Source organism: Lathamus discolor, chromosome 4, assembly GCF_037157495.1.
Source record: "Lathamus discolor isolate bLatDis1 chromosome 4, bLatDis1.hap1, whole genome shotgun sequence".
Classification (NCBI taxonomy): Eukaryota; Metazoa; Chordata; class Aves; order Psittaciformes; family Psittacidae; genus Lathamus; species Lathamus discolor.
Window position 1 is genome coordinate 95,352,451 of NC_088887.1, and position 16,645 is coordinate 95,369,095.

The 16,645-nt window shown below is 39.5% G+C and overlaps 1 protein-coding gene across 1 annotated transcript in view; it reads left to right on the forward strand.

The window, feature by feature from the left end:
- Window positions 1–16,645, forward strand: part of DGKH (diacylglycerol kinase eta) — a 157,823-nt gene that overhangs the window by 101,933 nt on the left and 39,245 nt on the right. Inside the window, exons 5-8 of the mRNA XM_065678187.1 lie at window positions 8,665–8,769; window positions 9,100–9,232; window positions 15,299–15,405; window positions 16,484–16,609. Of these exons, the coding sequence (XP_065534259.1) occupies window positions 8,665–8,769; window positions 9,100–9,232; window positions 15,299–15,405; window positions 16,484–16,609 (471 nt within the window). The remainder of the gene's footprint in view (window positions 1–8,664; window positions 8,770–9,099; window positions 9,233–15,298; window positions 15,406–16,483; window positions 16,610–16,645) is intronic.

A 16,645-nucleotide genomic window follows, 5' to 3' on the forward strand; every position in this document is an offset into this window, starting at 1 on the left:
TAAGGGCACAGCAGTGCCAAGTAATGCGCCTAACAAATTTTTATATAAGAACGCTGAAGAAATGTGCAAGCATTGGAACTGTATATAGCATTTGCTAGTTTACATTTACAAGAATGGTTTATTGTTTCTGTTATATTTAAATGCTGATTTAAGATAAATACCTTGTTCTTCTATCCAAATTCATGTAACTTTCCTACCCTGCTTCTTGTAACTGTCTCATTATAAAGTTATACTTCTGAAGGAATAGCATTTTTCTGTTACCACTCGGTTGATGTTGGACACATGAGGTTAAACGGGGAACTCTATATTTGTGACAAAGTGACCCTTGCTGGAACTGTTTCACAGCTTAAGGCTGCACGTTGTAACTGACTTACTTGATTTACCTGGGTGCTATTTTCACAGAAACACAGAGTGATTTGGGGCTTGGAATGGGACATGTGAAGGTCATCTGGGCCAAGTCGCCTGCTGAAGCAGGGCCACCTAGAGCAGGCTGCCCAGGACTATGTCCAAACAGGATATTCAATCTCCAAGGATGGAGAGTCCACCACTGCCTTGAGCAACCTGTACCAGTGCTCAGTCATCCTCACAGTAAAAAAGTGTTTCCTGACGTTCCCACAGAGCCTTCTGTGTTTTAGTTTGTGCACACTGCCGCTTAGCTGCTCTCTGGGCACCACTGGAAAGAGCCTGGGTCCATCCTCTTTGCACCCTCACTTCAGGTATTTACCTAGATAAGTAAGGCACTTCTTAGAATCATAGTAACAGAATAGTTATGGTTGGAAAGGACCTCAAGACCATCTAGTTCCAACCCCCCTGCCATGGGCAGGGACACCTCACACTAAATTATCTCACCCAAGGCTTCGTCCAAACTGGCCTTGAACACTGCCAGGGATGGAGCAATCACAACTTCCCTGAGCAACCCATTCCAGTGCCTCACCACCCTTACAGTAAAGAACTTCCTCCTTATACCCAATCTGAACTGCCCCTGTTTAAGTTTTAACCCATTACCCCTTGTCCTGTCACTACAGTCCCTAATGAAGAGTCCCTCCCCAGCATCCCTATAGGCCCCCTTCAGGTACTGGAAGGCTGCTATGAGGTCTCCATGCAGCCTTCTCTTCTCCAGGCTGAACAGCCCCAACTTCCTCAGCCTGTCTTCATACGGGAGGTGCTCCAGTCCCCTGATCATCCTCGTGGCCCTCCTCTGGACTTGTTCCAGCAGTTCCATGTCCTTTTTCTGTTGAGGACACCAGAACTGCACACAATGCTCCAGGTGAGGTCTCCCAAGAGCAGAGCAGAGGGGCAGGATCACTTCTTTCGACCTGCTGGTCACGCTGCTTTTGATGCAGCCCAGGATACGGTTGGCTTTCTGGGCTGCGAGCGCGCACTGAAGCCGGCTCATGTTCATTTTCTCATCAACCAACACCCCCAAGTCCTTCTCTGCAGGGCTGCTCTGAATCTCTTCTTTGCCCAACCTGCAGCTGTGCCTGCGATTGCTCCGACCCAGGTGTAGGACCTTGCACTTGTCATGGTTGAGCTTCATGAGGCTTCCATCAGCCCACCTCACAAGCGTGTCAAGGTCCCTCTGGATGGCATCCCTTCCCTCCAGCATATCAACCGGACCACACAGCTTGGTGTCATCAGCAAACTTGCTGAGGGCGCACTCAATCCCACTGTCCATGTCAGCGACAAAGATGTTAAACAAGACCGGTCCCAACACCGATCCCTGAGGGACACCACTCGTTACTGGTCTGCAGCCAGACATTGAGACATTGACCACAACTCGTTGTGTGTGGCCATCCAGCCAGTCCTTTTCCACCGAGGGGCCCATCCATCAAATTGATGTCTCTAATTTAGAGACAAGGATGTCATTCTTGATGAATCCATGCTGACTACTCCCAACCACTTGTACATGGATATATTGTGGGAGATGTTCCTTCATTCATGCTAGATGTGGCATAAGGAAAGGCCACCTAAGTTACCTGGCTGGATTCTGCTGCAGAGTGAAGGCAGAGTAGACCTCAAACCTGTTTCAGTGAAATAACTGCTTTTGTCCTTCCTTTTAGTTAAGCCCACTTGTCCTGGTGTACTGGTGCAGGAGATGCTCTGTGGATCTAACTCTTTTTTTCCCCTCCTAAGAGTTTTATTGTGGGGGCCAAAACCACACATTACTTCATTGCTTCTGAGCTTGGCAAGAGTGAAATTGGAGAAGGCCAGCAAAGAGGGAAGCAACGTTTTAGTGGAGTAGACAGAGCTAATTGTTCTGATTATAAATTCTGTATTGTACTCAGGCAAATATAATAGCCATTTATTACTTGCCTTGCTTTTAAATCATTCTTTCCCTTTGTAATTTATCCTTTTGCGTGGCTCGGCTCATCCTGAAAAAGAATAGTGACAGTTGAGTATAAAGCACCAACTGTACCTTTGACAGTGACAGTACTGTTACAATTTATTTAGTGTCTCCTGAATCCAAGACATTAAAAATACTGTCAAAGCTGTCCAACTGTAAGAACTGTGATTTTGCAGACAAGTTGTGGTAGGTACAGGAGCATCAGTGACCCCAGCAGTCTATTCCCACCACTGTGATGGAAGTGCATTCATCCATCACATTCATATGGACTCACCTCCATGAAGACAGGGAAATGGAGGGGCAGACAGAAAGTAAGGGAGGCCTAACATGTTATCCTGCTATTAGCCAGAATTCACTCACCAGTGTCTAGAAGCACTGAGAAGTTACAAAGCATTAAATCTGTCATGTGCATGCCCCAAGGCATCGTGCGCTGTCCCTCAGAGGAGAGATGGAGGTGCTCTCTCTTTCTGTATCACCGTCTCTTCATTAGGTCCAGAAAGATATTTTAAAAATATCTGTTCAAAGAACAGGAAGACCATTTCCCCGCCTGTTTCAGATTGTAAGTGATGTTTCTACATTACTGAAGTCAATTCAAGACTGGCCATACAAAGTGCTATTAGTGTAATGCCTGATAATAGTTTAGAGCAGCAGAAGGTGCCTTAATGCAAATATCATGTTGCAGAAAGCAGGGTGCTTTGCAATAGCTGCTGTGTTGCTGCTTAGATGTAGACCATTGTTTCTTGATTAGCGAATTTGGTGCCTGCATTTTTCTTTGAATAAGTAAAGGAAAACAGAAATGTAGCCATCAAGCTTTGGGAATTGTATTTTTTTATATATTGCTGCTATGATAAAATATGTTGAAAGTTAGGCAATAGGCTTTAAATGAACTATCCATGATTTTATTTTACAGATTGTACGTCTAAACACATTGGGTTGAAGATAAATAGATAAGTGAAGTTAGCCCCTTTGAAAGCAAAAGGTGTTTTCAAATCTACACTAAATTTAATGGCAATTTTATTTCATTTCCAAATGCTAAGCTTGTTCCTAATAGGTGCTGCCTAAAAGAAGAGTTGCAGTAGTGGCCCAAAATTTGACTGTGTAATTTTCATCAAAGTAATTTCCAGATGTGTATGTACATACACATGAGTGTGTGTGTATTTTTGGAAACCAAATTATCCTAGTGCCAACATATGTGAAAATCCCAATTTATGGCAAGACCTATGTGGTGGCAGACTGAACAATGTTGTCTTCTCTCCTTCATTCCCCACTCGAAAAGCTCCTATTTTTCCAAACAGAACAGAATGTTATCACAGTAATGGGCTATTTTTCTTTTTATCCAGACATTCTTTGTTTCCTATGATGTTTTAGGACTTGTGTTGTTTGTCTTTAACTTTCAAAACTATATATGCCTACTGCATTAAAAGAAGTTTTTATTCCCACTACCTCAGTTTCATTGCTTTCCAATATGCTGCAGTATCTGGCTTTGACAACTTTCTTTTCCAAAATCAGCAATGACTTCTTGGCAACTAAGAACAGTGAAAATTTTCAAAGTAACTTAATCTCCTAAATTAAATCTGCTTTATTTATTTATTTTTAAGGCCTTTTTTACTGTCTTCATCCTTCTTGATTTGTATCCTGCTTCGTCAGCATGTGAGCCATTAGCACCTGAGTTCCTCCAAGATTTAAGAGTTTTCTTATTCTCTGAAGTAAAAGAAAACTCTTTTACCTCAGTGGTCTTCCAGTGGTTCTTGTGGCACGTCCTTTGCCATTGTATTATAAAATTTCTTCTTGTCTATTGAGAGTTTAGCATATTCAGGATGATATATAAATAATAAATATCAATATATATAAAAATACATAAATGTCATCTACCTGGACTTGTGCAAAGTGTTCGACACTGTCCCACACAACATCCTTGTCTCTAAATTGGAGAGACATCAATTTGATAGGTGGACCACTCGGTGGATAAAGAACTGGCTGGATGGCCACACACAAAGAGTTGTGGTCAATGGCTTGATGTCCGGCTGGAGACCGGTAACGAGTGGCGTCCCTCAGGGATCGGTGTTGGGATCGGTCTTGTTCAACATCTTCGTCGCTGACATGGACAGTGGGATTGAGTGCACCCTCAGCAAGTTTGCCGATGACACCAAGCTGTGTGGTCCGGTTGATACGCTGGAGGGAAGGGATGCCATCCAGAGGGACCTTGACACGCTTGTGAGGTGGGCTGATGCCAACCTTACGAAGTTTAACCATGACAAGTGCAAGGTCCTACACCTGGGTCGGAGCAATCGCAGGCACAGCTACAGGTTGGGCAGAGAAGAGATTCAGAGCGGCCCTGCGGAGAAGGACTTGGGGGTGCTGGTCAATGAGAAAATGAACATGAGCTGGCTTCAGTGTGCGCTTACAGGCCAGAAAGCCAAGCGTATCCTGGGCTGCATCAAAAGCAGCGTGACCAGCAGGTCGAAAGAAGTGATCCTGCCCCTCTGCTCTGCTCTCGTAAGACCTCACCTGGAGCATTGTGTGCAGTTCTGGTGTCCTCAACATAAAAAGGACATGGAACTGATGGAACAAGTCCAGAGGAGGGCCACGAGGATGATCAGGGGACTGGAGCACCTCCCATATGAAGACGGCCTGAGAAAGCTGGGGCTGTTCAGCCTGGAGAAGAGAAGGCTGCATGGGGACCTAATAGCAGCCTTCCAGTATCTGAAGGGGGCCTATAGGGATGCTGGGGAGGGACTCTTCATTAGGGACTGTAGTGATAGGACAAGGGGTAACGGGTTAAAATTTAAACAGGGGAAGTTTAGATTGGATATAAGGAGGAAATTCTTTCCTGTAAGGGTGGTGAGGCACTGGAATGGGTTGCCCAGGGAAGTTATGATTGCTCCATCCCTGGCAGTGTTCAAGGCCAGGTTGGACAGAGCCTTGTGTGAGATGGTTTAGTGTGAGGTATCCCTGCCCATGGCAGGGGGATTGGAACTAGATGATCCTGTGGTCCTTTCCAACCCGAACTATTCTATGATTCTATGAATACCTGGGGCAGCAAGCAGTAATTAAAAAAAAAATAATTATTTGTAATAGAAGAAAAGACAGTGACTTTGGTTGCTAGAAGGAAAGATACAGGACTTTGAATATGAACACGTGCAATGAGATAAGTTTACTAGTAAAGTCTGAATTTACATACCTAGAAAACAAGGTTTTTCTTTATGTCTGCATAAAGGTTAAACTGTCTTTAATGATTGCAATCTAAAACTCAGTTAATTAATTGTAACTTTCCATCAGCATTCTTTGGAAAGCATGCCTTCTGAATAAATGCAAATAAGAAGCTATAGGAAGTCATTCTTAGTTTAGGACAAACAAGAACACCTGTACTGAGTTAGTGTAAAGCTCATAAAACCATAATGAGTCAAAGTACTGTGATAGCAGTATCAGGTATTCAAGAAAGAAGTGTAAGCAGCAGAGCACGTACAGTGATTCTTCCTCTTGTATAACTTTCCAACTTTCACTCCTTGGATTTTGAGGACTTGCTGAGTTGAAGGTTTTGGATATTGCGTTTTATAGTATATGATGCATCTATTTGTGATGAATTTGTCAGATACCTTTTTAGACACTTACACTTCTGGTGTCCTCCACCTCCTTTGGGAATACTGTTCAAGTCTAAATAATGCAGTACATTTAGGAAAAAACGCTTGTTTTCTAATTGTTTCCTTGGTTCCCTGAGTTCTTATGCTGTGTGAAATACCTAATTAATGAGAGTACATCTTCTTCCTGATTTAGCAGAATGAAATAGATGAGAATCTAAATGGACTGCTTAGTCTTCTTTTTCTTTCTTTTTAAGATAAGCAAAAAGCATTGATGATATTTCGATATTTTTTGCACATAATGCTTGTCTTTTTTCTATGTTACCATATTCTTTCTTGAAGTTTGTTGTTAAAGATACATAAATGGAAGTGAATTTGTAGTTTAAACATCATGTTATAGATGCTGTATTTACAAATATGTCTTCCAACTTCCCATTTTATAGCACTAGTAATAATTGATCCTGAATTCATTTGTTCATTAGTATATAATTTAAATTTTAGACTTTTGAAATGCTCTTTACTTGAAATGCTCTTAAACTTTATGAAGTTTATTATGCACTTAATTTAGTATAATTTGGGATATAGGAATTTCTGTATGTTTACATGCATTGATTAGCAATTTTGGTGACATGATTTGATTACATGGGTGCGTAGCACCTTTAGAGATGGCCTTTGGTGTCCCACATGGCTTATTTAAAGCTGCTGCTCTGGGTGCTATGGTCCTCTGTCATACTTATCTGCCCCATCCTGATGCTTTGGATACCAAAGGGCATCCCCATTGGCACTAGATAACTATGTGTGAACAACTGAACTAAGGCCTTGATTTTGGGAGGGGAAAGTGGAGACACACAAGGGATTTCTCTAAGCAGCAGTACTAGAGACATGAGTGAGACAAATAAATATTAGTTGGAAAGATCAAGACTGCCAGGAGTTTTCAGCAATAAACGCAGCTGTTGTTGCTTAGCGGCATTTCACAACATCTGGTTGCAGGCTAGCATCAGTAACGAGCATGGGAATAGGACAGATGCAAAATGCAGAATCTTGGGCGGACTTGTCCTCACTTAATCCGTATTATAAAGTCATGCTATATAATAGCAAATAATCTGGTGGACGTATTTGCCCAAATAAGATTTCTCAGTCCATGGAAAGCTGGAAATTCCAGCAGAATGCTGACTGTTGTTGGAGCCAGGGTTATATTATGATTTAATGGCTTTTCTGGGCTTCATTTGATGACCTGGCTTAGAAAAACATTTTGAAGTAATAAAGCGTCTGTTTGGCTCCAAACTAATGAGAGAAGCATTGCTCTTTGCATTAACTGTTCTTTAGGAAGAGCTGTGGAGAGCTACTAATAAACCTTATTAAAAAGATTAAGCAATATTGAAGGAAATAGAAAACAGAGAAACTATTTAATTCCATGTGAAGCGAGTACATAGAAAAAAAAAAAAGAAATAACCAAATGCAAGCCCACAGGGTTTTTGCCTCCCCTCCATGTGACTTGCAGCTTGCTGCACTTCAGTTACGTTGCCTTTGAGATATGTTAAAGTGCAGCTCAGCTGAATGAAGAAGTGGATAGGACATATCAAGGCTAGAGACTTTACAGCAGAGACTGGGTAAGTAAATGCAGCTGCAGATAAGTGTTTACTAATATTGTGCAAATGTTACAATATCTAGCTTGTAGCTTTTAAAACAGTACTCGGAGCTATAATTTTTTCTGGTCCTTGCTTTGTTTTACTGAAGTAGTTTGCAAGTTTGGTGGGTACATGCTATGCAATAAGTTTATGTATAAGACTGAGAAAGGATTTAATCTTATTTTTCAGACATCCTACAACAAAACAAATAGCTTTCCTTCAATTTCACGTACTTACTTTGTTTTAGATTCTTTGCAATGTAAGTAACTGCTTTGTCTATTTTAGTGCAGTGCTCAAAATAATTTCAGTGGGAGTTAGCTGATAGTTTCTGATGCCTTCCTGTTCTTTTAATTATTCTTCTGTTGGTGAGGGAGAGGGGAAACCAGCTTATACTCTGAACCTCCGAGATGCAGCATTTTCACATTTCTAGAATCCAGCTGCAGACCACTGAAAACTTCCCAGCATCAACTTGTTTCAGGAATTCATTCAACCATTCAAGTAGGATATGGTTTCAGCTGTTTGCTTTAGTTCTCTGTCTTTTCATAAAGATTTGTATGTGTTCTTTTATTGCCTTTTATATAGAAAGTTCTGTTTTGAATTTATGTGTGTTTAAATTTGTATAAATTTCATATCGATATGCAAGATAGAGAAATTATGAAAGCGTTTGTTGTTGTTCAAGACTTCCAGGCTTTCGGTGTGTTTTTGTTTCTAGCAATTGTAATGGACCTTGCAATTGCTGTAATGCTGTTAAGAAATAGGATGGCAATTTTAGTCAATTAGTAATTTCCAGAACAGTTGTTTTAGCAGTTTAAGTGCCTGCCATTTGAGTATTTAAATCTCAGTGCATAGACAAAGAGCTGAGAAGGAAGAATGATCAATATAGATTGTAAAGACCTATGCTGAAGCCTGATTCGAATCTTGAGAGCTGAAAAAAGAAAAGCAAAATCCTTCATGGTTGGTAGTGTATTAAAGAGAATATTTTTAAGCATTTGGTATCTTGTGAGGTAGGGTGTTTCTTCCTTTTGCATCATCTCACAGGGAAGAGTATCTGAAATATTATAGCTTATCATGATTTTCACTATCCGGGTTATTCAGAATGTGCCCTCTTTTTCAGATAATTACTCCATTTAGGAGGTTAATATTGTGTGCTGAGAACAGAAAAGAAATGGAGGACTGGATAAGCTCTCTGAAGTCCGTTCAGTCCAGGGAACACTATGAGGTAAGTTGACATCCCTCTTGATGAGACCTGTACTAGCTGAGCAGATAAAGCTACAGGACACAGAACCGGAGAATTCACCCTCCTTAGTGTGAAAAGTGTGGCAAATGTCAGAGAGAAGCTGCATCTTAAAGACCTTTACTTGTGAAATGACAGCCTATTATCACATTTCTGCTTAGAAATTTGGAGGGAGAACAGGCTAAATACCCTTTGGAAAATACTTTTTGGTCAACATTGCATTGTCATTCCCTTGTAATATGGAACCATAGGTAATTTCAGTCACTGTAGCTGTGTTCTGTACTTGCAAATTTGTCTTAACTTCTCCTTTACTAGACCGCACAGTTTAATGTGGAACATTTCTCAGGGATGCATAACTGGTACGCCTGCTCCCATGCCCGACCTACCTTCTGTAACGTGTGTAGAGAGAGCCTCTCTGGAGTCACTTCTCATGGCCTGTCTTGTGAAGGTAAAAGAAGCACTTTCTTTCCCCTGTTTATAATGCTGTGCATGTAGACAGATGGCAGATGAGGAATGATTCTGAAAATAATGAGTAAGAAAATAGCCTGAAGGGAGACATTTATTCACTAGAGTGACTTTCTTTTGGGCAGAGGGACTACTAATGATCTGGCCCACCTTCTTCATGCTCCAGATGCCTCTTTCTAACTCATGTCAATAAAGCACTTCCTTCTGCTGCAGTGACTAGTTTGGAACGTGCTGGGTGGATGGTTTGCAAGAAAAAATAGGATTTGTTTCATTTGCTCATCAAAAATGTTAACACTTTGTTCAATGCTGTGACCTCTTCCCCTCCAGTTCTTGTTTGCTTTGTTGCCGACGCCTGAATCTGCAGTGCAGGCAGGACAGATGAGGACAGATTTATTGCTTTAAAAATTGTCTCACGCAGTGAGGGGGTAGAGATGTAGATAGATGTCTTTGCGTTTTGATGGTTCAACAGATGAAATCCAGCACGAAGAAGAAGGAGCTGTGGGTAAGGCTTCAACATGAAGCTTATCTGGATAAATGATATTTCACAAACAAATATTTATAATAAACCTGAAAAAGCTTATTTATTTTCTGCTGCATGTTCTATGAAAAAGTAGTAACAAGTCTTGTGTTGAAATCCACCTGAAAATAAAGCACGTGTGACCATGAGCATGAAATATATATACAATTTAGAAGTTGTAAATTTCCAAAATAGCTAACTGTCCAGAAAAGTATTACAATTACACCATTGAAAACTTGATTTTTTGGATGCATGTTACTCAACTGCAAATGCATTTCTGTTATTAATGGTGTTTCAATACTTGAGGTCTGAGCATAATAATGTGTATTAAGGAAATCTTACGAAGGAAACATTAACCCACTATCCTGAATTGTCCATGCTTTTAATGTCACTAATGGTGCAGTTGCCAAGGAACGGGACAAACCCATTTTGTAGAAATTAGAAGTAGCATAGTTACTTCCAGCTACTCTGGTGTGTATTTTCCACTGTGTGTGAGTCGTTTGGATGGTTTTAAGGCAATTATGGTATTTTCAATGTCCGATATTGGCAGATGGAAGTATCATGTGCTTAACTAAAATGCAGTTGTATTGCCTCTGTGTACAAATACAGTTATATTTGCTCAGGCAAATGAAAGGAAAGAGTTCTTTCCTTTCATAAGGAATTTATCTTTCCATAAGTTCGTATTATAGCTATTTAAAAAGGCTGTTTAACAAGAATTGTTCTCATAAGATTATCATTGTTAATGGTCGTGGTTCATAATTTTCTGGGTTTTATAGTTTGGGAGTTTGTCACATTTCTGCATAACTTATTACAAACTGGTGCTATATTTATCCACATTTCTGAAGCCAGTTGATCTTTAAGCAGTTTTTCAAAATGGCTCATGAAAGTAGTTTGGATTTGCTTTCACTGATCCACAGTTTCATAGAAGTGTATGACCCGAATTGGTTTATATGTAGATCCTATGATTTTCTTTTATCTTTTGATAGGTTTACCTCCTTTTCCTTCTTAGCTATGACTTCTATCTACTTTTTTTTCCCCCAATTGGTTTTTGAAACAAAAGGAAAACTTTAATTATGCATCTAATCTAAATCATTTGACAGTCGACTGAAATACTCATATTTTGTCCCTGATTTTGTATACCTGTAAAAACTCACGTTAACCATCCTTAATTTCTTCGTCCAAGAAGTGTGTTTTGATTTGATATTGCTTCTTTCTCTGAAATTCTTATGTGACTGAGTTCATATTTACTTGCTTCTGCCGTTTGCACTTCTAATGCATTTCACCATCTATTTTTTTGACTTGCCCTGTGTTAGCAATATACACTGTTTGAGGAGACAATGTAGGAAGTATGGAGTCTTAAGATTCCCCAGACATGTTCTGTGCTACTTCTTCTCATTGCAAGCTTTAAAAAAAACTGTTTAAATATTCATGCCTGGCAGCTGAAGCCTCCAGCACTGCTTTACACTGGGAATCCATTTATATCTATACTAAATCCAATTATTTGTGTGGTCATTGATCCCAGGCTACTCTATTATGTCTTGTATTGAGAAGCATGAGAGGCTTCTTCTCAAGAGATATTGGAGCTCTTCCTTCTCTCAGTGGTTTGGGTTACTGGCACACCAAGTCATCCTGACAGTAGTTTGGAGACTTTGTACTCTTTGTGGTCTAATTCTTGACTATTAACTGTAGGCAAAAATAAAAATCAATCCCATTGCTGATGTTTTGCAGCTCATGCTACTTTAAAAAATCAGTCCTGTAGTATTTTATTCTCTCAGACTTGCTGGTCGCTAGCAGCTCTACACAGCTATGTTTTTCAGCCTAACTACACAACAAGCTTCAATTATTGTGGAGATAAGATTGGTGCCTTATTTTTTTCAGGGCACCTTCCCTCCCAGTAGCTTTTCACAAAGTTTGACCAGATTAATTTCAGGCCACCCTGAAGACACTCCTGTAAGTTTTGTGGAAGCCAGTGTAGAAAAAAGAGAGTATGTTAATACCTTTGGTAGGGAAAAGACTGTAGTGTGAACTTCCTTCTTTTTAGAAGTCAAAGAATCAATACATATATCAAACTAAAGATGCGAATTCATATCAAACCAGGCTTCATTCTTTCTGCTTCTCAAAAAACAATTGACTTTTAAAACATTTAATCATACAGTCCTTTGAGATGCAGTGCTATTCCTCCCACTAGTTCCTTCTTTTGCGTCTTCTCAAAATATAGTCTACTTCTCAAATGTAGTCTGTGTTGTGTTGCTCTAGATAGCTCTAAAGGACTGATCTCCGCAACATTCATCCACGGTCTTTAATAGGACAGAGAAATTAGTTATCAAGTAAACACAGGGATATAGGGAATGTTTAGGCAAAGAAACCTAAAGAACCTAGAGTTCATTATCTATAGAAACTCTTTAAAAGCTCTCTAGCCTCAATTACTCTGTGTTAATACCATATTTCTATCCAAGTCATTGCCAGTGGAACACTGCTTTTATGATTATTCTCAAATATGTATTCCTTCATGCAGTGTTTTCAGTATCATGGCTAAACCTTGACTGTTCAATATCAAATATACCTAATAAGCTGGAGATTGCAGTTTAAATGGGGTGCTTTCTCCTGCAATGACTTGCAGAAACAAAAAACATTGAAAAAACACTCAGGCAAGCAATAAGAAAATACTGGGATTAACTTGATTCTGTAAATGCACTTCATGTACTTGGTCTTTTTTCATCATGATTGTGTTTTTTTTTTTTTCCCACAAAACCCTGTGTTTCTTACCCACTGCACAGGGTACTTACTTACCCACTACTTGGATAGTCATTGTTTCCAGGATATTTACCACATTTTCTGCACAGGCAGGAGAGTGTATAGTGAATGAAGTGGTCAGGAAGAGAAGGGATGTTGGTTGTTAAAGAATTGAGGAATAACAGAAAACACTGCTCTGTGACTTTGTGTCACACTGTGCCCCGCTGTAATCCTGGAGAAATCACTTAAATAAGATTTCTGATCAAATCAATGGTTGTGTGTTGGTTATAATCTGGAACCTGTATGACAGAAAAGCTGTGCATAAAATAATAGTAATTTTAAAAGGACAGGAAGAAATTAATATGATGTGTAAAAAGCAGTATTTCATTAGCTTTTGGTAAATAAGGCAAATACCTGTTGAAAATTATTATGAACCAGAGTACGGCACAGCTGCATCCTTGTCAAGAGCCACCCAGTGCATGCAGTGAATGAGGGTCCTATTCTGAAAAAGTGTATAATCGTATAACTGAAGACTTGCGTACGGAAACTATATTGCAAAGCTATACTGCAAAGTTAAGTTGCATAAGTAATGATTTTGTAGTACTTTGTAATATGAGTACTCTTTTACCACTCTAATATTTAATTAACTTACAGAGTTATTTGTTTGGGTGAAAATAGTAAAAACTGCCAAGACACTGCTGAATTTTATCCTTTATAACATAGACATAAGCTTCAAATTGGATTGAAGTTAGGTTGCTGTTTTCACATGGGTCACTCTGTTTTCACTGTGACTTGCCCGTCATAGAATGTGATAGTATTCTTGGAAACAAAACACCAAGTTTCCTGGAATACCTGAAGAAAAATCCTTCCATTTTGACGACGTAACTGTAGCTACCAGCTGAAGGATCTTTGGATCAGTTTCAAAACCTTTGGCTTTGGCCTTTGAAGCTGGAAAACAACAGTCTCAGCCAGTTCTTCTTGAAGAACACAGAAGAGAAAACTCATCATAAAAGTAGTTTTGGGGGAAAAAATTAGTGTCCTGCCAGTATAATCTTATTAACTGATGGGTGGTTAGAATGAAAGGTCTTTGAGAGAAAAGTGTTCTATAAGAAAGGCAACATATATATATTTTTTCAGTGCAATAGATCCTATGATAAGGTTCAGTAATGTTGACTTTTCTTCATTGTAGATAATAATATCTCTAGATTTAATCACTGTGTCTAACAGCATGTGTTGGTATCACTGTGACGAGTTTGCTAATGAAGTGGTTCTTTTGGTTGGCTTTCTGAGAGATCTGCTTCATGTTCCAGCTAGAAACATTTACACAGGAAATGAAAATTTAAAATACTAAAAACATTTAACAGGAAATGAAAATTTAAAATAATGTCCTAATAATCTAGATTGGGTTTGGCTCCATTTTTAATTTTCTCATCCTTTAACTTTCATTGGTGAAATAATGGCAATTGATGTCTAGCAGTATGACTGCATGTTTCCAAAAGATTTCAGATACCAGACTGATACATGACTGGGACGCAGTAGGTTGGCAAATGCACAATATGATGCTGAGCTGTTTTGAAAATGTGAGCCTAGCCCGCTAGTTGAGATATGTGGGATATTTGCACAGTTTGGGTCTGTGAATGCTGCTGCTTTTTTAAATGAGCTGGGGAGTTGTTGTAAAAGCAAAAAACCTGTTGCGTCCTTTTTCTTTGAGCTAAGCACATACTTTCACACATCTCCCAGAACAGTGAGGATTGCTCTCAAACTCAGATTGTTGCTTACCTAGTCTCAACTCACTTTTTAAATTGATCTGGCAATGGATCAGTGGAATGAGAAATTTATGATTTATAAGACCTTTTGTACCTCGGCTTAATGTTTTTTAATGGTGGACAAGTGATGGGCCAAAGCTTTTGACACTTTCCTGTCAAATATTTGTTTGAGACTACTACTTCTGGTCTGCTGGCTAGTTCTCATAAACCTTTAATGGCCTTTGCCAAAATAATTTCTATAATGCACTCTAAATAGAATGATGTCATGCAGTTCCATTAAGAGAAATACCCACAGTTGGGTGCGTCAACCTATTTGATCTAATATGGTATCATTAACTGGTCATATTAATTGAGTTGAACAAAATACATATAGTTACTAGATTGTCAAAATGTCTGCCTATACTACACACTTGTGCTGAGTATTCCAATTAGTAGATTTTTAATAAATAATCCATTAAGGAGTCAGGCTCTTCCTTAGTTAAAGTAACCTCTTGAAAAATGTTGTAACTACCAGTATCCTGAGTAAAGATATCACTGTCTAAGTGATATCCTTGTCTTTGGCAAGTCCTTGGCTTCTGGGAGAACAGGCATAGCATGGTGCCCAAACGGGATGCGTTAAGCAAAGAAACAGAGCTCCTGAAGTAAAACGCTTCTGTGAAAACATACCCCGTCACCTCTTGCGAATTTGAACCATGTATCTGAGTTGTGTCACTGGAGGAATAGAAGAGGCAAAAATACAGTTAAAGATGTATTAGTACCTTTGTGCCTTGCACTACACCTGAAAAAACGGGGACCAGTGTGGATTTGAGGACACACATGGGCTACAACTAAGCAGTTAAATCCAGTTTAGAGAGTTAAAGCTGGAGTGATTATGAACTGAATTTTCTTTTAGTTGGGTTGTGTCATGTGTGCAACACTAAGGGACCATGTATTTGGCTGTTTTATGGGCTATCCATGTTTAATTTTTTTTAAAGATATGTATCACTGAAATACGTCAAATAACATGGTATGTGTGTTTATGTGTGCCTTCCAGTGTGTAAGTTTAAAGCACATAAAAGATGTGCTGTGCGAGCAACGAATAACTGCAAATGGACTACATTAGCCTCAATTGGAAAAGATATTATTGAAGATGAAGATGGTGTAAGTACTGTTCATGTATGCAGTATTTTCCAAAGCTCTTTCTTCTTGATGGAAAAAAAAAGAGGGGCTAAGCATAGACATATTGCCATGTGAACCAGTGAAGTTAATGGTAGGTGGCTATATTCCTGAACACTTTTCAAAGATTAACATGGTATTTAGACAAAAGTTATATTCCTATCTCACAAGACAAGTTTAGTATCTGTGGGCACTAGATAGCTACCGTGTTACAAGATTTTAAAGGCCACATGCAGAGAAACTCAGAAGCTGGAGAACTGCTCCCAGAAGTTCCTACTGCTCTTAAGCAAAGGTGGTATTTTATACTGTTACCATGCTATTTTGTGTCCTCATTACTGATGGCTGTTCCCAGGAGGCCTCTTTGGAATTCACTGTCATGTGGTGGTTTATTTACTGGTGAAAGCAGGAATTTTAGGATTAGCAGGAGAAATGACAAAAGCTTTTCAGAGGTTTGTTTGATGGGTTATTTTTACAAACAACTACGTATGTGCCACTGGTGTGAAACTTCTTCCTAGAAGGTTAATATAAAGTTGCACACCTATGAATGTACTGAGTTGCCCGTGGTATTAATGGGACAAAGAGTGTACTAAGTAAAGCTTTGCACTGCATTTGGGGACTGCTTCATAGAGCTATGTCTTACCATCCATGGTGAAGGAGTAAAGCCAGAGGGGTGTTCTGTTGTCCTGCCTATTCTGAATTCTAGTTATTTTAATTGAGTTTTGTCATATAGTCAACATAAGTCCTTATTTATATTAAGGAGTCTCTGGACTTAACTGCCCCTTTATTTTGCGGGTAGTTGCTACCATAGTACCATGAACAGTTGAATGAGATGTGTCTCCCTTCTTCAGCTGTAATATTTTCTGCCTAGCATGTGAAACACCAGCATAGGCCACATTTATAGCTGCTCTCCTCGTGAGCATCAGTGTCACTTACCCTGGTCAGCTATACCTGCATCTTTGATGATGATGAGCTGTGGGAAATACTTGAAATAAATACACCTACATTTGAGAGACAAAAGCCTCTAACTTCTCAGTATTTAACTTGTATGACTACTTCTTCACAGATAGCTATGCCTCACCAGTGGTTAGAGGGTAATCTGCCCGTCAGTGCCAAATGCGCAGTTTGCGACAAGACTTGTGGCAGTGTTTTACGCCTGCAAGATTGGAAGTGCCTTTGGTGTAAAGCTATGGTAGGTGCAATGAACCACGTCCAAGTGTTTAAGATT